This window comes from Pteronotus mesoamericanus, unplaced genomic scaffold (genome assembly GCF_021234165.1).
Source record: "Pteronotus mesoamericanus isolate MK-2021 breed Mesoamerican mustached bat unplaced genomic scaffold, CSHL_Meso_final scaffold_1186, whole genome shotgun sequence".
Lineage (NCBI taxonomy): Eukaryota > Metazoa > Chordata > Mammalia > Chiroptera > Mormoopidae > Pteronotus > Pteronotus mesoamericanus.
The window spans coordinates 11969933-11993068 of NW_026555302.1; the positions used below are offsets into that span (position 1 = coordinate 11969933).

The 23136-nt window shown below is 44.1% G+C and overlaps 1 protein-coding gene across 3 annotated transcripts in view; it reads right to left on the bottom strand.

Annotated features, from left to right (window-relative positions):
• The window catches only part of DNM3 (dynamin 3), a 382651-nt gene that overhangs the window by 310144 nt on the left and 49371 nt on the right, over positions 1-23136 (bottom strand). For all 3 annotated transcript variants that reach the window (XM_054587765.1, XM_054587764.1, XM_054587763.1), the window contains exon 2: positions 21286-21359. In XM_054587765.1, the coding sequence (XP_054443740.1) occupies positions 21286-21359 (74 nt within the window). The remainder of the gene's footprint in view (positions 1-21285; positions 21360-23136) is intronic.

The window sequence follows — 23136 nt, forward strand, 5'->3', positions numbered from 1 at the left end:
CCCTGTATTTACCATCGATGGCCCGAGCACCGCCTAACTAGTCGGTATGGTGCAGCCCGGAAATGAGGGTACCTGTGTTTGCAATGGAAGTCTGGACAAATAAATAATTTATCTTGAATATATGAAAATTCTTGAGCATGTTATTCATAACTGATTGCATCAAATGAAAATGCAAAGTAAATGCCTCTGACAAGATGCCTTTGCTTCATAAATGGCAAAAATTTCTCTCTGGCTCAGACAATAGTTAATTCAACCATTTCTTCAGAACTTTTTTTAGAAAGAGGGGGAAGAAAGAAAAAGGAAAACTAAAACTTGTTCCTAGTATGACTAAAACTCCATTAGTGGAACAGGTCGATTAGTATATATTTAAAATATTCCACGGTCTCCCTTAAGTGATTTTTGTCTTTAACCCCAAGGGATTCTTGTAAGAACATCCAGTGCTTAGCAAAGCCCCTGTGTTAGGTGGTCAGTTCAAATGGTACTCACAGAAATGCACCTATAAAAATAATAATAATAAAGTTCTGACCTGAAACTCAGTACTATGGTTTTTCAACTCAATTTGCATGTAAATTAATACTTAGCTACAATAGTCACCAATTATCTCAATAGGGACTTAATAGAAAACTCTCTCACAAAATCACTTACCTTCTTTAAAGGGGGCTCAAACCATGGAGATAATCAAGTACTTTTTCAAAATAGAATTATAGGACTTGGAAAAAGGACAACCAGTGGAAAATACATGAGCTATAAATCGCCTTGCTTGAAAAACAAGTACACTCAGTTTTACAGGGGCGTCCGACCTTCGGGTGTCTCTGGGCCACACTGCAGGAAGAACTACCATCTGGGGCCACACATTAAATACACTGTGACATGTAGTCACAAAAAATGTCATAATGTTTTAAGTAAATTTCCGATTTTGTGTTGGGCTGCATTCATAGCCATCCTAATCGGTGCGTGGTCCATGGGCCCCATGTTGGACACCCCCAGGAGACGGTCCTCAAACGTGAATCTACCACATGGACCACGACGAAAAACGCAATCTCCATAGCAACGCAGTACATGCTCGCTCCTCCGAGTGCCGTCTCACTAAACGATGACTTGCAAATATGCCGTGTGACTTGATGACCCCTCTTGGTTTCATAACATCAGAAGAGCCCACCCGAAATGCCCACATCCTTCCTTCTTCAACCAGGAACCCCCGACAAGCACCCCTGAAGGGGAGCAGGCCTTCCTTATTAAGGTTCACGCCTGTCCAGCACCCCACAGTCAAAACTGTGGGTGGTCGAGCCTGTGATGTGGGACCCAAGCTGGAAGGTTCGGCCACCTCGCACCGTGTGGCCTGGAAGGTCACTGAACTTCCCCAGGCCTCGGCTCCCCTCTCTGCAAATGGGGTGTGTCTCTTGCCCAGGCTGCTGTGAAGACAAGGTCTTGACTGTTTCCTGCTGTCACCAAAGTTCTCCCAGGAAATGGTTACATGGGCTCAACTAATTTGTACTATAGCAGAGAGTAAATGAGTGAATGCATTTAACACATAGGAAGCCCTTAATTTTAAAAATAGTCAAAGAAATTTTTACATAAGCACAGAACAGCTCATTAAAAAAGCAGAGGTCTTGGCTCCAGAGAGGTTAAATAAGTCCCCTGAGGCCACACCAGTGGCCAGTGGCTCCTGAGGACAATGTGTGTATATCCCACACCACTCCAAGCTCTCCCCTCCTCAGAGCTTCCAGCTCTCAGCTTTTCACAGCTCCTTTGTTCTCAGAGGTTCCTTCTTTCCACCTGCCACCCCCCGACCTCCCACCACTGTATTTCCCCGAGTCCAAGTCCAGGAGCCACTTGTGCTACTCTCTGCCATGGCTCATGGTCCATGGGGCTCTGGAACCTTTCTCCATAAAAATGTACAGATTTATGTACACACAGAATTTTCAGTATAATTTCAGGGTATTCATAATAACTCTGCTCTGCCCTCTTCCTCACCAAAATATGTGCTTAAAGCCCTGGGTATACTGCTTCCTGCAGAGCCAACACTTAATAAATGTGTCATTAGATTATAATCGGCGCCTATCAAGATGTTACCTACGAGGCCCTACTCAAGTATCATTTCCACTAAACACTTCCTTTGATCGCTCCACTGTGAGGAACACTTTTTTCTCTGGATTCCTTAGGACTCTGTGAATATACTACTCGTGTGAATTTACAGGTAGAAAGAATCTTAGAGATTCTCTATACAAAGTAACATGTTGAAGACTATTCAAACAATACATGTTACACTGTCCAGAGCACAGTAACTACCTGTTTATATGTCTTGTCTCCCAAGCTTAGATGCACGTGCTGTCTCTTCTACTTCTTCGATTTAACACTCCTTAAGGATTCAGGAATAATTGAAAGAATGAAGGGGTGAATGAAGGAATAATTCCAAGTGAAAGCTGAACTATTAATCACTATTTTTCAAAGACTCATGAGACTTTGAAAGTCCCCTTCAGTATTTCAGAGCATCCTATTTTTCCCTCATTCAGGATGAATCAACGCTACAGAGGAAAACCTTTGACTGAGCAATCTCTTTGGGATTTTTCCATTGCCCATCTCCTCTCCTGGTCTAATCTCATACAGATAACAGCTCAGGGTAAGTCGCTAGAGAGTATGTTACCGCTCTCTAGACTTCATTTTAGTAAGATGTTTAATATCACAAAATTTTTTTTTTTTTCAGTTTCCCAAAACCTGTTCTGGCCTTGGTGATAAGGTTTTTGATTTCGTTGGTGAGCCAGCCTTCAATTACACATTGTGCTTCTTAGGTTACAGAACTGAGACCACCTCCCCTTCTGTAACACACTGTGTCCTTTCAACAGGGAGTTTTCTGGCCACACAAAATCTACTATTTATTAAGAAACTACTACTCTAGGGGACACAAAGTGTTAATTATAATTCACAACCTTGAAGAACTGAGAGATTTCAGTAAGATGTCACGATAGTAACAGCACCGTGAAAGCCTGACAAATAGGCGTGAATTCGAGCTTTTGGTTTTAGCAAAGACAGAGGTCTTTCGGGCTGGGGTGGTCTCGAAAGGATTTGTGGGAAGAGCTGAGTCTGAGCCAGACGGAGGAAGGTAGATGGAATTGGGGCAAAGCCAAGAAGAGGACAGAGAACATTTAAAACTACAAACAAATGATAACAAAACCACCAAAGTGGAAAAGCAAAAGGGAATCAGGGATAAACCAGCTGAGCAAACAACAACAAAAATCCAATCAGAAAAATGTCCGTGTGACAAATGGATGATCGCATGAAGCCAGGCGCACAGAGGCCCAGGCAGACGTGCCCGTCTGGGTGGGTAAGCGTCAAACGAGACAGCATGTGCAGGGTCCCTTCCACACTGAGAATGTGAAAACTGTAGCCTATGCTAACGATGACTACAATTTCTTAAACGATCAGCACATAGGCAGTGGCTGGAGTCCGACATGCACTTCATTTGCTTTGTATGGCCTGTTTGGAGAGAAAAGCTTGCACAGAAAACAAACTGAATTTTGAAAACAGCGACTGGGTTCTTCTTTGTTAACATCCTCAAAGAAAATATTACAAGAAATTAAAGAATGAATTAAGTGATAAACGCTGACCACTGCAGTTAGAAGATATGATAACTGGGTACACAACACCACATGTATGTGTATAAAATTGCGCTTTGTGGTCCTAACAGCAATTTTGACTGTAACACCTCTTGGCCCTAAAAACTGATGGTGGAAGGCAGCACCTGCGTTACCCACAAAAGTTAGACTCATACCAAAAATAATCTGGAAGGTAAGGGTACATCTGCCCAAACATCTTTTCATTCATCACATTTAAAACAGTTTGAATCCAAAAATTTATTTATAGACATATTCTTAGGACACACCTGTTACATAAGTCAGGATATAAATTAACACACATTAATCACTGTTAACCTCCAAAATATCCTGGGAAATAATTATTATCTCAGCTAAACTGTAACTCTGCACATCAGTTTTCTCCTAAATAAAATTAGAATAATAATAGCCCATAAAAGGTAACAAAATCAAGATTTACCAAAAGCGTTACCCTTAAAATTTTTAATGTATATCAACTCACCTTTATTATTCTTTAATAATTCTGTGTATGCAACTGGATCCCTTTAAAAATTATGTCAAGATACAATGGATTTTTTTGTGCCTCCGAGTAGCCCATCTGTGTCTAGAAGGACTACAGTGAACATAGACGTAGGCTGCGGAAGAAGTAACTACATGGGCCAAATGAGAAAAAGGGCTCATTTTTATGTTTCAGCATGAATCTGTGGTGCTGCCCAATCGTCAGTCCCAAAGCCCCATGGACTTGTATAACTAGTAATTTTTGCTCCTTCCTTTCTAAAAATGTCTTGACTCCATTCTAACTTCTCTCCATCATTCCCGCCCCAGGCTCCCACCCACGCAAACGTAGTAGATTCCAGCAACCTCACTGTGTTTTTCACCTCCAAGCTTTTGCTCCTACTCACTTCCAAGACGATCTCCGTTTTCTGGATTCTCCAAAAAAACCAAAAAATCCACGCACATGCATGCAAAAAATACGCACACACATACCCCTTCACCTGGCACGTTGAGATTCAGTCCAAGCACCTCTTCAACAGAAAGTTTTCCTTTGATGCTACTCATGGCCCTCACCTATTAGGTCACGCATCTCTCCTCCAGCATCTCATATTCAATATATAGTTGTGGTTATAGTAACTTTATCGTTTCATTGGGCACATTGTGCTACTTAAGTCTCTGACTCCCCTTCTGGTCTGTACATTCCTGCTGGTCCAAGACCATCTCGTATTCATCTCTGATTCCTCCACATCTTCCACAGAGCCTAAAACATATGATGCACTCAGCATATATTGGGGAAAAATGAGTTCTTTTATAATTGTTCTGTGTAACTATGAAAGTTAGCATGTTATTTTAGAAATCATATTCTTTGTGAAGTGATCAGATTTATCACGCTTTGTAAATGGGAATTTGTCAAATTTTCTAAAGTACAGCTGTGCATAGCCTCCATGCCATTAAGTAGTTCATTAACCAATGCATTCAGGCAGACAGTACTTTTATGGTAACTACTCCCCGGCTAAGAAATAACACTTACCCAGCAACTCCCTGACCCATAGGGGAGTAAGAGCTAAGAGTCCACCCATCTGGAACTAAAGGATGAAGGCTGGTATCATGGTACTGCTACCTCTATAAGTACTTCAATTTTTTTTTTTTTTTTTAATTTTAACATGCTGAGCCTGGTGTTTAAAAGGGAGACTATCCATTTAAGCTGATCAAACACAACTTCCCTACCTTCAAATTGTGGCGACGTTGTATTAGTGAGCTAAATATCCCTAATTAAAAGAGAACTGCTTAGCATCAGGTCTCTGTAATTCATTAATTCTCTGTTGAGAACATATTTTTAGCTATCGCAGGAAAAATTGCATAACAATCTGTTGCCCCAGTTTCCTCAATTCAACCTATCCTACTGGAAGTGCCACAAAATGAAAATGTTTTCATTAAAAATCACCCATCTTCGGGTGATGGTTTCCACTGGTATGATTTAGATTGTTCTGGATTCATCCCAGAGGGCTAACCTCCCCCTTGTAGGAAAGAGCAAGCACACTAGTTGAGGTGGACGGTGATCAGATATAAAAAAGCCACTGTCCCCAGCGGGGACCGCATTCCAGCCGTGAGGATACTAAGCAGCAAGATGACTAAGAGCATTAGGGTTGACAGTCACGTTGCTATCTTAAGAGGATTTCATTTTCCATGTTTGTCACCAAGGAATAACACTGGACGCCCAGAAGTCAGAGGAGGTTCAGAAACGTGTGAGGGGGGACGAGGTCCTTCCGCTACCTCCGAAGGCCCCAGGCCCCGTCCTGAGGAGCCCTGTCCCCACCCCTCACTGGCAAGCTCATCGCAACCACAGGGGAGGAACAGTGAACAGGCCGCGAGAGAGGCGCGACCCGCCGTTATCTCAACAGGCTGGAGTCAGCACTGGAACTGAAAAAGAGAAATTTACTGTCATAATAAATGTCGAGGACTGCACTTAACTCAGTACGTGGGAGACCCAGGCAAAGTGCAAGAAAAGAAAAAAGACTTGGCAGTTATAGTGGCCTGCCGGGTTCAATGGGGACCGATAGTAACACACCCCCATCCTCAAACTACTGTGACCTAAGAGCGCATTCTTCGCAGGTCAAGGTCTAACCCCGAGAGGCGGCCGTCCCTGTGAGCTACGTGCCGGGAGGCCCGAGGGGACTGCGTGCGGGCCAGGACGCCAGACTCCCGCAGCGTTCCTGGCGAACAGGGACATGAAAAGTGAGGAGACTCAGCCCTCATCTCATGTTTTCCTGAAGAAAACTGAGCCAGAAGCTTCACAGGGATCCCATGCTTTTTATTCTGAAGCTATTTCTTTCAAAGCCACACCTCGTTGATGTCATTCCTGGACGTTAGCATTTCTCTAGTTGCATTTGAGGAAAAAGGAGGGAGGCAGAAAGGTGTCGTGATTATGAATTGAGACTTGAGCATCAGTGCACTGACTGCTTCCCTAAAGTTCTGTATCTGTTTAAGGCTCAGGCAACTGGTATCCTTGAAAGGACCACATAATTTGCCTAAACATCTAGAACTATAAATAATTATGATAATTGAAATATGTAAATATGGCATTTAATTACAAAGAGGAAAATAACAGCGAAGTTTGTGAGCTGTAGATAATCGCAAATATCGCCTTCCACGAGCGCATGGCGTTTGGAAGAAACACACCTTCCGGAACCAGGAAGGCCCAAGTACTAATTATCTGCATCTACTGCAAACTATAGGAGAGATCGTCCCTTATGCGGTCATTTTTATTTGGTGGGAATTTGAATGTTTTAAAGTCTTGAATTCCTTCTCTCCAAAAAAGAAAATTATGTAAATGTCTACAGTAATCAGCCATTTCTTGCCGAAAGCCATAATAACCACCTCCTGGAGTGAGAGACTAAAACAAAGTAAAAAGGGAAGTGTTTTACTCATGTGTTGGCAGTAAAATCAGTGCTATTAATGGTGAGAAAAGGAAACTGTAGCTCCCTCAGAGAAAAGAATCATAATTTGAAACGTAGGGACGTATCCCTCTTCCAATTATATAAGTTCTTCGCTTTCAAAGGCAGCAAAGCCACTGAATCAGTTATTTGATGATTCACATTACGAAATAACTCCCTTAGAACAAGCCAATGGATTTACCGATCTATCCATTTAAGTTCCAAGCACAAAATTTCATGTCATTAAATTGTCATGGAATACAAACTTCCACTGTATTTTCACCTACTCGGTTAGTGCGGGGTGGGCTCCCACGAGTCCTCAAATTCAGCATTGGGTGAGGCTGGAGAGGGACCCTCTCACTCCCTCAAGAGCACTTAACAAACAGCTACCATGCGCTGGGGCGACCGACAGGTGCCGGGCCTCAAAAAGTCGGGGGGCCTCTGCCCTCAAGCAGCCCCCGGGCCACTAGCCAAGACAGCCCGTGTGGAACAGCGTGGTAGGTGTTACCAGGGAAGCCAGTGCCCGGCGCTCCGGCGCCTGAGGAAGGCGCACGTGTTATGGGCGGGGGCGCGCGGGAAAAGGCCTGGGGACGAGGCTGGGGGCCACCAGGGCTGGAGCTCTTTCCACCAGAGAAGACGCACATGCCGCGAGGAGGCGGTTATAGAGGGATTCCAGGCAGAAAACACAGCCTGAGAAACGCCATGCTCGCTGGGGCTAAAACAGGAGGTTGAGCTGAACAATGCACAAGAAAAAGAGGCTGGGAAGCTGGAACCAGACCCTGAAGGCCCTGGGGACGCTTGCGAACCCCTAAGCAATCTGAAATAATAATCGATTGACACTCCAGGTGAAACAGGTGCCCGCTGTCCTTGGGCTTGCATTGCTGTAAGTCTTCCAGATGATTCTTAATGTGTTTTCTTAGCACATGGCACCACCCTGCTCAGAAATCTACCCTGGCTTTCTGCCTTTAATCACGAAATTCCAGGCTCCTCACTAAGTTTTCAATGTTCGCGTGAGCCTGGCCTCGCCCCGAGCCAGGTCAGCCTCGTCGCCACTAAGGAAGGCAGGGCCTGCCCACCGGCTCCTGTGTATCCTACGCGGAGACCTAACTGCACCTCCGTCCCTCCGCCGGCAAACCACCCCGCCCACCCACTGCCCAAGGACGCAGTCTCCACTGTGCCCTGCCTCCCTGCCAAACCCACTGGCTCCCTCCTCCCCTCAAACTCCCTCACGGCCACCCAGCTTGCCCTGGATTGTGGGCTCTGCCTCTGTCTGCCCAGCACAGAAGCTGAGGCTCTTATTTCAACCGGTACTTCTCCAGGCCCTGGAGTGCTGGGCAAACCGCCCAAGGACTGTGTGGTAATGTTTCTCAAATAAACAAACAGTTCTGGTGGACAGGGGGAGCAGAGAACACATTTTTAATCTTTTTTTAAAAGTATGAAAATCTTTTTTTTAATAACAATATATAGTGCCTGGCAGGTACTGGATTTCTCAGGGGTGATCACTTTGTAAATTATACAGATGTCTAATCACAGGGCTACACACCTGAAACTGATATAATATTGTGTATCCACTATAAGAATTTTTAAAAACTATTTACTGATTTGAGAGAGAGAGAGAAACATCACTTTGTTGTTCCACTTACTGACGCATTCACTGGCTGATTACCGGATGTGCCCTGACCGGGGACTGAACTCACAACTTGTTGTATCGAGACAACACTCTAACCAATGGCTACCCAGCCAGGGCCTAAAAATAGGAAAGTATTCTTAAAAAGGATGAAGATCTTGATTTTTGCATACTCACTGTAGAGGACACCCAGTTTTTAATTATATTAATGTCACCTTTCTCGTCAGGCATCCCTGTGTGGTGCCCACCGCGTGACATGCAGGAAGGGAAGCCCCTTTCTGCAGCAGGCGTGCGCAGTCTGGCAATGAAAGGCGGCGGCTGCGGCGTCAGCTTCTGGTACTGAGCTCAGGACATGATATTTCAAAGAAGAGAACTACAGGCCAAATATGGTCCCTTCTGGCCAAGGTCACACGATATATCAGCGATACCAGTAAGTCACTCCAAGTCTTGCTGCCTAAGCAGAAAAGCTGCCTCTTCAGAAATCTGGGTATTCAGAAATATATTTCTTCTCGAATAAGTTAAAACTTGAGCACACATTGGCACATTTCAGGAACAGAAAGGCAAGTAGACAACAAATGAGGCTTTTAGGATGCAAAGCCTTGCATGTAAAATATGTCATCGTTTCAATTCTACTTCACCAGCTGATAACCAAGCAGGCACCAAGTCCTGCATTCACCAAAACAGGTGGAGATAAGGGATTGACAATACTTCCTGTCTTAAGGTCAAAGTGTGAGTTTTGTTCAGAGTAGCCATCAGGCGTTAAGTGAAAGAACAGGATAGGACATCAATCACCAAGGCCATTACAACCAATAAAAAACCACCAAGTCTTATTATTGGAACTTAAGACTCAGCTAAAAGGAGTCTAATAGAGTGTACAATATCTTACAGAGAATTTAACCTTGGGTTTATTATCTAATACCTTTGAGAAACAGAGGACCCAGAAATCAAAGCGTGAGCCTCCAGCCCCTCAAGCAAGCAACAGTCTCTGCGGATGACCAGGCCACGCATTCAGCCATGGGGTAGTGGACACACAACACTGTGAACAGCTTCCCGGAGGTGTAACTGATACATGATTGCATTAGTCAAGGTTCTCCAGAGAAGCAGGACCAACAAGATTCAGATAGATATACAGAAAGAGATGTGGTTTGTCAAACGGGCTCACACGGTCTGGGGGCTGAAAGTCCCGCCTGCAAGCAGTGTCCCAAAGCGGGCGTGCCACCTTCCGTGGGACCCCGTCAGCAGCCGGGCGCCCTGCCGCGGTCCGCCACACCCTTGCCGGCCAGCACTCCGTGTGGTCAGTCCTCTCCGGGTCAGACACTCCAACACGTGTGTGAAGACATCTCCTTCTGGCTCTCATTGGCACCTCCCTACTGACAAGGACGCTGAGCATCTCTCGGTGAACTCAGTCGACCTCCTGCACTGTCAGCTCCACTCGGCGCCCCGCCCTCCACAAACTATGGATCCTCATCCGGGGATGCAGACCCCATGTCTAACGTTGCTAGGCACACGTCAGCTACAGCTAGACTGACTGTTGGTAGGACAATGCGCTTCCACCACTGGTTCAATGAGCAATGTCTTACAATACTTAAAATATATTCTACAATTTCCCATATTAACGTTTTACAAATGGGGCAGCTACTTATTTTGTAAAATCAGGAAATTCTTGAGGTTTCCCCATAATTAAAAAAAAATAAAATGATTTGGGTTTTTTAGTAACTTTAATGCTTTTGTCTTCTAAAAAAAAAGAGGTAAAAATATTCTCTTTAATATAAAAATCAGATAAAATCTAAGGAAGGTAGCTGTAGTTTTAGTTCCTAACCAAGATAAGCTAAACAAATTACATAATTGAGGAAGTCACATAATACTGCATTTTTCCAGAACCCTTGAACGCCTGAATACTAGGAAGTAGAACAGTTCTCACAATTGAGCTGTAGTTGATGAATCCTGACCCTAGTACTTCCCCTCTCTGGACACGGCCTCAGGCACAGGAGTCCTCAGGACCTGGGGCAGATTAGCATTCGGGACTGGGGCCCCACAGGAAGCTCGTCAGCTGGAGGACGTGTCTGCGGACAGGGCTCCCGCAGCGCCCGGGCCTGCAGTGCTGTCTCCCGACAACCCCTCTTCAGTCGCCCATGTTATCAGTGCAGAGCTGCCTCCCTTATCCTCATCACATCCACGAGAAGCTCATTCAGAGGCGAACCTCATACGCAGCGTGGATACTGTCACCTTGGCGTTGGGCATTGGACAGCCTATCCTATTACCCTTCTATGCTTAAACGCCCAGAACCCTACAAAATCAACAGGACAGTTTAACTTGGGCACTCAGATAAAGAAATATCAGAATTCTTCACCCAGCTCATCCTTAAAACATCTCAGTATAAACTTCTCCTACTTTCCTTATCCATTATAAATTAGCACCGTGATTAAAAATTTAGTAAGACTGCTTCAACTGTGAGGTCTGAAGCAATTGACCAATAAAAATTTGCTTGTGTAATGCCGTAACATTTTTCTAAGTGTTTTCAAATATGTTATTTATTTTGCTTCCCTAAAATGTTGTATTTCTTTCATCAGCTGTCAAACAGATTGAAATGCTGTCTGTTTGTGACAAGCAGATAGAGTGCTTTCAAGATAAGAAATAATTTATAAAGCACTCTGAACTCACTGAAGGTGGAATTACCTGAAGGTGCCGACCTCCAGGAGAGGCAGCCGCGGCCACTTAGGAGCTGTGGTTTTAAGAGCTTGGAATAGCTCCTACAAGTTGAAAACAAACAAATAAATATGCACCCCTCCTCCCCGCTCCACACAAGAAAACTCCACTAGCACAGATTAATTTCTATAATGTAAGTTTTTCCCTTTTGGCTGTTCAAATGCAAAGACCCCTGGGATACTAACACTTTAAACTGTATCAGTGACTTGTATCTGAGTGTAAATGAACTTATCAGATGCTCCTAGAAAGGTTTTTGAGGCGCTAAGAGGATACAAAAATTCAGGCACCGAGGAGAGATGAGACGACAGAAGGAGTAACAATGAATGTAGATGTAGCACATTGGGATCCACCCCGCCCGATTGACTTAAAAAAATTAATCATTTTACCTTTGATAAACCTTGAAATTCTACATAAACAGTAAGTAGTTATTGTTACTAATATACCTAAAATTATTATTGATCAGCCTTTGAAAGTAAAGTCAAGTAAAAGAGCTCTAGTATTTGCTGTGAAATACTGATTTCCCTCGGCCTATTATCATGAAATTAAAAACATTTAAACTACGAGGAATACTTTTTAAAATATCTAACCCCAGTCAAATTTGAAGTCCTGATGGAGAGAGAATGTACATCTCTTTCCCCCGCAAACAAACACATAAAACTCTAATTATTCTAAAAGCAATATAGAGTGTGTGACCATATGCGCACGCACACACACAAGGACTGTAGAGGACGACAACTCTTTTGAGGCCGAGGACAAGGCTAGAGGTATAAAGGGAAGAAACGAGGCTTCAGTGCAAATGCAGCCCCTCGGCCCCCAGGAACCCAAGCCCCACCCGTCGACCACCACACTGCGCCATCAGAGCAAGAGGCGTCTGCCCCCTAGGCCCCGGGCCTCCCTTCTGGTGGGTGTCGTTGCTAACGTTTGTGCGCCCCTCACTAACCTAAAGGGATGGCTTTTACCTGAGGAGAGAGAAGGTGCTCAACAAACTGGACTAAGTATTCTTTCTGCATTTACAACTTTTAGGAAGACCCAAATTTAACAATCTCAACAGCATAGATACAAAATAATTTAAAAATTTATTTAAAAGGCTAGCAACATTTGACATCTCAAGAATTATACCTAGCTCGTAAATCAAAATAGACCTGCAGTATACCGAGTATGTTTATGTTAATTTTGAATCTTGCACCCATAGTTGGTCAACGAAAGCCTACATAGAGTCTAATATGGACTTTGATAAGCATGTACATGGCAAAATGAAACATTAAAATAATACAATGATGAAACAGAGATGTGTGTGTGTGTGTGTGTGTGTATCAAGAAAAATGGGTTCTGATGAAGAATGAGAGCAAGGATACACAGATACTTAAAATGAAAAATCACAATTGACATGCTTTAAATTTGAGACCTTCCAAAGGACAGGACTCTCAAATTGCTTTTGACATGTGGTTCGTAAATCACATTACTTGTAAAGTATTGCATGACCTCAAATTCATATCTAATGGAACAATAAAAACTGAAGTTAAGCAAGAGAGGCAATTCCATCCAGGTCTGTCACTTACGCAGAGGTTAAAAAAATAGGTCTCTAAAATATTGGACAAAATGAGAGTGATGGGAAGGCAAATGAAAAACCCTTGTCTGCAGGACACAAACTGGCAACTTCTCTGCTGCGTGGTGCACTGAGGGCATTCAAAATCTGACGACTGAATGCATGAACGCATGCATGCAAAAACATGAGGATAGAGATTTACCCAACAAATGCTCTTTGGGAAAACAATGAGAAGAAATTCCAGCCGACGTGCAGGAGATTGTTAATATTAAACTAACATAATCACTTGAAAACTACTTAATGTGAATTTAGTTCCCTTTATAAAATAAGCACCTTTGGTTAATAAATAACCATGTTGTAAGCCAGCAGGGTAGCTCAACTGTGGTCTGTTTGCACGCTGTTCGGACAACAGAAAAACCAGTCTCTCAACCCCGCGGGCAACAGCATTCCACAGACGAGATAACCCACCCTGCCCTCCGGTCAGGTGGACGCTGATGCCAATACCCCCCGGGAGATGGGGGTGCGGGCCGCAGCGCTGGGAACCGCAGAGCAGGCCGCACGGCGGGGGGAAGGCAGGGAGAGCACTTCAGGCTACACCCGCTCACCCAGCACCTGCGACCGACATCTGTTGTCAGAAGCCCGAGGGGAACGAGGCGAGTGGAAGGGGTAGGTAGGTAGTAACTGTTAGTCACTATAGCCATGGGCGTGATGTGAAACAAGTCTATTCATTTTCTTACAATAAAAATCACATCTTCTCCACTCACATGTAAATAGCTATTAACAACTCTACAGCTTATCTTTACATCCTCTTCAGTAGCAATCATTTCAGGACAACCCATTTTTTTAAATGGAAGTGGGAAGGGGATTAAAAAGGAAGAGAAGTCCCGAAATTAAGGAATTGCTATCTCCTCCCCATTCCACTGCTTGAAACGGACATTGATGGACCCAAAAAGTCTAAGGTCAGGGAGCTATAATTTTTGCACTGGAAACTCGAGGTAGATACAAGTTTCAATTAGCGTCTCCAAAAAAAAAAAAAAAAAAATAGAGACAAACCAATTACCACCAATTCAAGTCATCTTAGCCTCATAATCACGAGTGGTAATCCTACTGAGAAATTATTTATTTTCTTTGAGGAGAAATATAATACCTGTAATTCAGCAATTTCTCTCCTAAATGGCAATGCATGTGATGTCAAAGGGCAGTCATCTAACTGTGAAGAAATAAAATATGAGGCATGTTTGTTTAGAATAATAGCTCTTCAACTTTTCTCAGAATTTAGAGAGTTGGACAAAAATTGCTCTGGGCTGCATATTGGAGGTACATGACTGAACAACTAGAAATTCTAAGTCTATTAATAAATGTGTGCTCAATATTTAAGCTAAGAGAAAAGAGCAACAAAATAAAAGTCGTAAATATAACAGTTTCAGAATGTTGTCGAAAGAAAAGGAAGGAAGGAAGGAAGGAAGGAAGGAAGGAAGGAAGGAAGGAAGGCCTAGCATAAAACAGAGTCAATTTCCTGAGTCACACTCACACTAAGGGGACAGTGACCTGACAAACACCGTCAACTTCACAGCGACCTGGATGAGAGCTGCAAACAGCACAAACTACTTTTTCCCCTCAGACACAAGTTTTATGAGAATCTTAAAAGAAAAAACCACTGGACCTCTCAATGAGATAGGCTATACATGTGGGAAGATTTGGACAAAGTCTTCCCTTAATACACGTATACAGCCTCTACATCTCTATCCATTTAACAAGAAAGTTGTCCCATCTAGGACCTTTGGAAATTCAGTTATTTATTACATTGTGTCCAAAATCAAGGAATAATAACCTGGATCATCCCCCAGAAAGACAGGTCCCTCTGTGACAGTGACCCTCAAACCCTGGGAAACACAACCACCCACTGACCAACTCCCCCACCAAATAAATATTCTAATGCACTGTTCACAGTTACATTTTCCCAAGTTAAAATTATGCACTTGATAACTATGTGACATTCTACAGGGTCTACGGGAATTCCTGGCATCCATGGGGCATCAAGGAGGGAACCCCAGGTCCGAGGCACGAGCAGATGTGCGCTGGCTGGCTCGGTGATTTCACCTGCTTGGCTTTCACTCTGCCTGCGAGGTGAGTTGGTTGTATAACAACAAAACTAGGTGTCACTAGAACGTTGGCTGCTGCTCGTCTACGAAGACCCTCGGACACGCATATATCAAATCATTACATTGCACATCTTAAACTTACACAAGGCTATGTGTTAATTATTATCTAAATAAAGCTGGGGGGTGGGGTATTATCGGGCTCTTGAAATGCCAGGGCCAGATGTGCTGGCACCTGCGCTGGGTGCCCAGAGAGCAGCGGGAGAACACACTCCAGCCTTGAGTGGCTCCGCCTGCCGCGGCCAGAGCTCGGGCTGTTCAAGGGCTCCCTGAGCAAACATTGAGACAATTTTTTTAAGTGATAGGTAATTTCCCAACAAAAGGAGCCTATAAAAAGAAGGACAGGAACCTAGAAAAAAGAAAGAAAACAGCGAAAGAATTAGATGAACCGGTTATGAGTGCTTCTCACTGTGTCACTCAAAGACCAACAGCTTTAAAGAAATTTTCACCTTGCAATAGCTCTTTAAAACGCAGCAGCCTGGGCCCTACCTGGACCTACTGAGTCACAGCTTCCGCCGGGGATGCCCAGGAAGCCTCTGGACTCTTGTGCACGTGAACATTTCAAAATGACTATATTTGGGGCCTCCGCACTATGAATCCACGCTTCCTGTGGGAATGAGCCCAGTGGATGGAAAGCAATCAGGAGCCAGCACTGGACCAGAACAAGGTCAAAGCGGTAGTTAAGAAAGAATGTTTTCAGAATCACATTTGTTTTTTACCATGAGGTTAACTTGTAACAATGAAAAGAAAATAAACATTTAGTCCCCTATGAAAACAGATCATCATACTGAAATACCAATTTTAATTAAACTCGGATATGTAAATGTAAAACAAAATGAGATACGTAGTTTTAAAATATTTCCAGTGTTGTCGTTCAAAATAAGACTCGACTGTTTTCACTATTATGTCTCTGTCTAATTTATGAAGGTACAAAACAAGTCCCAGTCACTGCACACGCTCTGGGATTTGAAGTCTAGCTAATCTCGCCTGCGGCACGGTGGCCTTTTTCTCCAGAAGTCCCCTGACTGCTGCGGAAGGCAGCAACCTCCTCACGGCCCTTCGCTCGGCTCCACCAGCGCCCCAGGGCCCGTCACACACGCCGGCCTGAGGGCGGGCCAAGGGCCCAGCCCTCGCTCAGAACCGGACCTGCGCCACCTCCGCGAGCCTGGCTGCGTCTCCGCCTCCACCTGGGAGCTGCCTGGTGCCTCCAAAGCCAGCCCTCCGACCCTGGGCATCTTTATCAAAACGGTTGTTCACAGCAACTCCAGCCAAAGACCCAAAATGCCGAATAGTCATAGCTCTCTAATAAATTCAAGTCGCGCATAATTTTTAAAACACTGACACATTTACATAGTGCAGTAAATGCAATTCAATTGTGGGAAATCAAATTTTGATGAATGGATCATATATTTGACATGCATGAAAGATGGAAGGGCAAGGAAATCTTTCACGAAAGAAAATTTCTGTCATTGGAACAATTATCTACAATTTACCCATTCTGCAATTTCTGAGTTTATTATCTTCCATTCTTACACTTAATGTCATTGGAATAAAGGAGAATGAGGCAATTTAATAGCATTTAGAGAAACATTTTAACCTAATAAAGTTCTCCAGGAGACAAAACTCTTTGTCCTACCCCACAACCTCCAGGATTCACTTTTGTGAGTCCTTAACAGTAACTTTTAATGCAAAGAGTGATTTGGACTATGATGTCTTAAAAAACCATGTCGCCTTCATTGCGGGGGAGGGGCATATCACATTCCCAATGGATCACTTCTTAAAGCAGGGGCACTGCCAAGATGCTTAGTGGTTCACCAAAAACAGTACACTCGGTCGTATTTGCTTTCTCAGTCGGGCATGTCACTCAACCAGCGAACAGTCAGAGCAGGCGCTGAGCAGAAGGAAACCAGGCTGGCGTTGCTACTATGGAACAGCTGGCGGCCTAAGGGGCAAAGAGCCCCGATTTGTGGCACTGACCAGTTTCCATGGTGTAAATACTCTCACCATGACCGACTTCAAGCTGCCACCAGGAAGTCACTGAACATGGAGATGTGATGACAGGTGCACCATCAGATCTTGATCCTACTCCCTTGCTCTTGACACTGCAGCCCTTACTGGACACCTCAGCACTGCTTTGTTCGGCTCTTGTGCCCTGAGCCACGCCTCCAGAGTCCCCTCTCTGGGTCCGAGGTACCGTGACCTTAGCACTTAACAGTGTTCCCTTTAGCAGTGAACCAGAGGCGGTGATTCTTCTCACCTTCCTCACAACACTGTGTGATGTCCTGGAACGCTCTTCTGTACTAAGTACTGAATGTCCTAAAACAAAATCTCTGCAATAAGTCGTAGGGCCTCTAATTAGCTTTTGACCTGGTTAACAACTATAACAGTAGCAGGTAGAGACAAGCAGTTAAATATGACCGACTGGACATTAGTGTAGAAAGGAGATGATAGCTATGAATTAACCAATTTTCATATCTACTATCCACATATTTATAATCCCTTTCCATAAAAAATACTCCATAGAATATAGAGTGTATCCTGCAAATATAAAGCAAGCAGTTCGAGTTTCCTACTCAAAAAATGCAACAACAGTGTCAAGAAGATACAAGTAACGATCCCCACCCCTACAAACAGCTTGGTTTGGACAATTCACTTCACCCTGCTGAGGCTGTTTTTCTAAAACAGGAATCATAATATGCATCTCAGAAGATTCTTACAAAGAGTAAATGAAAATACCTTCAAAGTGCGCGATTCTGATACATAATTAATGACCAAAAGAAACGGCAGCTGCGCATTCTCCTTACCTCCAGAGTGACTGCCCTATGATCGGCAACCCCTTTTGAAGAGTTTCGAGGGTTTGGGCAGGAAAATCTCTGCACGGAACACTGAGGGTCCACGAGGCTGCGCGGAGTCTCTGTGCGCTGGGACAGCCCTGTCCCCTGGAGCTGGTGCAGCCACAGCTCAGGTCCGCCTACCGGGCCTCCCCCCGCCCGGCTGCTGTCTCTGAACCCCCGATTCTAGACCCCTTTGGAAAGAGCCAGGCAGCAGCCCTCCTCAATTGGAAACAGAAACTAAAATGTATCACTGGGTATTTTAGAGTTTCCAAAAGCTAACAGAAGAAAGTCAAAAGAGACAGAAAGAGTCCATATCTATTTTATGCTCACTCATGTATCTTTTATTTGGTAACTCAACAACCATACGGAGGTGTATAAATAGAGAAAGAACTGTAAATAACTTAGATAAATTAGTGGAATTACTTCAACAGTCCAGTAAAAGAATAAGTTACTATAATCAAGTATATCTTAGAAATGCAAGGATGCTTAAACAAGAAATCTATACATGTAAGGGTGGTCAAGACAAAGAGTTTCTTAAACGATCATCTCAATAAATGCCAAAATGGTACTCAACAATATTATGTAGCTATTTATTGGGCATTAAAATCTCGTAAAAGTTAGGAATGAAATAGTTCTTTATCAGGAAGAACAAGCAGTAACTAGCATGTGCATAATTTAACACAAGAGACACTAGTCTCGCAGCAAGAGCAAAGCATGGTTCTGGAAGTCCTGGCCAACCTGACAAGATGTTAAAGAGGAGTGAGGGACGTGGAAATAAGATAAAATGATCATTATCAGCACACATCTTGATTCCGGCTTCCCGGAGAAATAAGGTCACCAAGTGAGGGGTCCGCCCCCTCCACCACTGAGGACAGACTCACCTGCAGTCCCCCGACGCTTTCCTTTCCCGGTGGTTGCAGTAGAAGAGGTGCCCCTTCATCCCCGTGAGTAAAGGCATCAGCCTAACCCCGCCAACCCCTGAGTCACTCTATCGCTTCTTCCTCTTACATTCCGTGGCACCTACTTAAGGCCCCGGTCCTCCTACCAGCTTCCCTTCCAAGGTCCCTGGCCCACAAGGCCCCTCCCAAGCCGCTTTTTCTGGTGCCAGAAGCAGCACTGTCCGTCCCTGCCTGTCTCCTGTCTCCCCTCTGCACCCACTCACGCGCAGCCTCCCCACACCCCGCGCCCCCGCCCCAGGCTCCCCATCACCTTCGGCCACCCCAGCGGCCCTGCCCTGGAGCCTTCTCCCGTCCCTCTGCCCGCACACGGAGCCGCGCGGCCCGGGGCTCCTGTTCTCCATCGCCCGGCCCTCTGAGTCATGGTTTCGCTCATTGCCTTTACTTGTTGTTGGTTTGTCCCCAACCAGAATATAAGCTTCACGGTGACAGGGACATGTGCCTGATACACAGGCGTCACTCAATACACACTGGCTGAAAGAATGAAGAAGCTAGGCAGAGAAAGTAGTATTTGCGGAACCGATTCCACCCAGGGGCTAAGGGCACAAGGACGCGTGGCAGCGGCATACATCCCGGCGTGTGTCCTTTGGCCATTTGGTCAGCCTTCCACGAGCCCAGGCCTGCAGTCACACGGCGGCGGCGGGGCACACGGGGCGGAGAGAAAATGAGCCGCGTGCTCAGGCGGCTCGGGGAGAGGGGAGCGCTGCCGCAAAAGCCCCGTGCGGGGGCTCCTGAGTGCCTGTGGGGGCGCCAGTGCCCCCTGACGGGCGAGTTTCGAGTCCGCTTTGCATGAAAAGGGAGGTGGAGCAAGGAGTGTGATCCTGATTAATGGAGTCAGTGAAAGAAGGGACAAGACTGGGAGGCTGTGAACAGAGTGTGAGGAAGAAACATGTGAAGTACCTTCTGAAAACTCAACTGCTAGAGAATTTTACCCGTGCCCACACTCACCAAACACCCCCGGCGCAGAGGAGAGTATTAACATTCTGGTCAATAAGTCTCTTTTCTCAGCCCTCTCAGTATTTGCATGGTATTTGCTGAACACATTAAGAAATGCAGATGAAATGACTATAAAACTAAAATACCCAAGAGAATCAATTAAAAATACTTTCATCTGTCAAATGAAGAGTTAGATGGTTAATTAAAAAATCAGAAATAAAAAGAGCAATGAGGAATTAGAAAATGTAATGGGGAATTAATCCATTCAAATCACAAGAGCAACAAAAAATAAATATGAATATCCTCACTAGAAATGCATGGACAGTATTTTAAAGACCATCAAGAATTTTACTAAGAAATACAGAGATTTAAGCAAATGAAAGGACATATTGTGGTCCCAGGATTGGGAAAAAATCAAAGATATTTTAAAGATATCAATTATTCTCTAATGAGCGGGTAGATTTCAAATACTTCTAAACTTTGCCACACAGATAGGAAACCATCCCCAAACAGAAGAACATAAGGGGAAAGGACAATGGCAAATCATAAACCCACAAAAGCAAGACTGTGTTACGGACAAAATAAAAACAGAAAACAGTTTCAGAAACAGATTGTGGTAGAAATGTAATAAAAGATAAAGGAAACTGGGGAAAAAATATTTCGGCATACATGAATATAAATTTCCGATAAAGCAAGCCCTAAAAAGTATAAAAAGGGAGACAACAGTGCTAAATGTTTATTTTTTGCTGGAAGTACATGTATTGTTTTACAACCATAAAGACTGAAAGTTCTATGCATTAAAAAGCGACAAAACAAGACTGTAAGTCGCCAGAAGGGCCGGGGCTTTGACCTCGTTGCTGCCAAACCTCTGGGGCTTGGAAAAGTGGCGGGTTCTGGCCAACTCACAGGAGAACACATGTAAGCAACAAATAAACAGAAATTTCAACATCACCAGTTGCTAAGAAATAGAAATGAAAACAAAGGTCACTGACCTACCAAATTATCACTGCGTACTGTTAAGAGGGGCAAGCACACAGCACATCAGGTATAGACAACAGATACAGATATAAATATAGCTACAGATACACATACATACGCATATGGACATTAGATGCTGGACTGTTACTTTAAAAAATGTTCCCAAACACACACAGACACAGGAAGGAAATATAGCAAAGAGGTATTATTAGTGGTTACGCTATACTGTACAGTTACATGAATATATTAATTACAGTGATAAAATATTTTCTAGACATAATTATGATGAAATATTATTTTCTAGGTTTTTAAAAATCTACATGCAAATGAGGCCTTCCCTTTAATGTAATCAAAGGAATTAAAAGAGCAATGAAGGAGAGAGCATTTGGAGAGGAACGCAGGCAGCCGCCCACAGCAAAGTGACAGCAGAAGCGTTTCTGTGGCCAGGCCCGAGGCCCGAGGCCCAGGAGCAGAGGCGCCGGGTGCACGGGGCACCAGCCACACGGCAGCACCCTCGCTGCTTACCTGCTTTGGAGGTAACAAGCTGCAGCACAAGAGGTCGTCTGGTGACGATGCCTGACCCTCGAGGCAGGAAGTCCCTGGAAAAAATAAATATAGATGAAATAGATTAAGGCATTAAAGAATTCTGATGACCTATAAATTTATAAGTCAACTTCTACAATAATTCTCCTAATTCCCAAATTTCAATGTATTACATATCTAAAGAATGCATATAAAAGATGCATTTGCAACAAGTAACAGTAAATAGAGGGGGCAGCACTGACAATTGCATATTGACCCACGGGTTTGGTCCTAATGACCTTGCGGGAGCACATTGCTCGTTTATATGGCTGGAATTAATAAAAGTTTGCATTAAACCATTGTGTACTGTCAATTACTTTTTATTGTCAGAGAACCAGCATTAACAAAAAACATCTGATGCAGGATTTAATCCTTAAATTCTTTTGTATAATTAAAAAATTCAGTGCTCCATCCAACTTCTAGATCAATATTAGTCCATCAAATACAGGCCTTTTACTGAAGGGACACTCACTAGATTGTATTGTCTAAATATCCTGAAATTTTTCTCCAGTAAAGGTCACATACAAAATGTGGGATCAAGTGGAGATAAATATTGTGTATGCAGAAATTAATAGCAAAAATAAATATACTGCAGTGTGAGTTTTGTTTGTTCGCATGCCTGATAAATGGGATTTTATAATAAAGGCTGTATTTAAATGGCATACACTAGACCAACAAAACTGCATCAAAGAAAGTATTACATAATCCCATCTGCAGTGCCGCATAAATCACCCTGATTCTGCAATGTCAAAGAAGTCGTAAGTGTGCCAATAACACAATTGATAACCCCATTTAGAATCCCTCACAACTTTGAGAAACATCACCATTTTAAAAATCACAGAATTCTATTCAAAATAAATCTCTGACTCCATGCCAGCGTTATGCCAAAAAGTGGTTCCCGGACCAGCAGAAAATGTTCCCACGACAGGGCCCCGCCGCGCATCCTGAACTGACGGCCGTAGCGGTCCGGGGAGGGGTTTGCGGCCTCTGTACCCTTTCATAGGCAGGGGGGTGGGGATGGGGGGTGTTGTGGTAGACAATCCCTCGGTTTGAGAAGCTTGGGCCTCAAGTCAGGCGGGATGTGCTGCTCAACAACTCAGTGGGTGACTCGCCTGGGCCACGCTGCGAGTTTGGTATGAAAGTGGCAGAACAGAGAGCTTCCCCAAGATGGAATCCAATGAACAGCTGCTGGCGAAATAGGTAAAACCTGCACAACCCCTCAAGCTGCATAGACACTTAGAATGGAGGGTCACAGAGAAAATGAGGCAACATTTCCCGACGGCACGTCCTTTTGCAAGTGTCCATGTCAACTCTGACAGAGGAAACCATACAGAGTTAGCGATGCGGCTCCTTCACTTGGCCAAAGGCTAAGAATGTTGCTCTCTGTGACTAAGTTGAGAACAGTGAAGCTACAGGCTGTCTTTGCTCACAAAACAATGCCACCTGAAATAAAGATCATTTAATCATCAAAATAAAAATCACTGAGGAACTATGAAGTTAGGGCGAGGCTGTGGGCCCCGCACTGAGTAGGTGGCAGGCACCTGAAGCCGCACAGGAATCAAAGACCTGCACGTGGAAAACCATTAACGAAGAGGGCAGTGAACGACCCGGAGCTCAGGAAGGAGGAACTGGTACTTTCCTTTCTAAAATACCTGACGGTATATGACTTAACACTCTTTTATTGTTCTCCAAGAACCACATTAGAATATTTGCTAGATTGGATGGTTTCAATAATCATTTTAAATTCAATCAAAAGGAACAGAGCATCTATTCTGTGCCTAGAATCAAAATGGA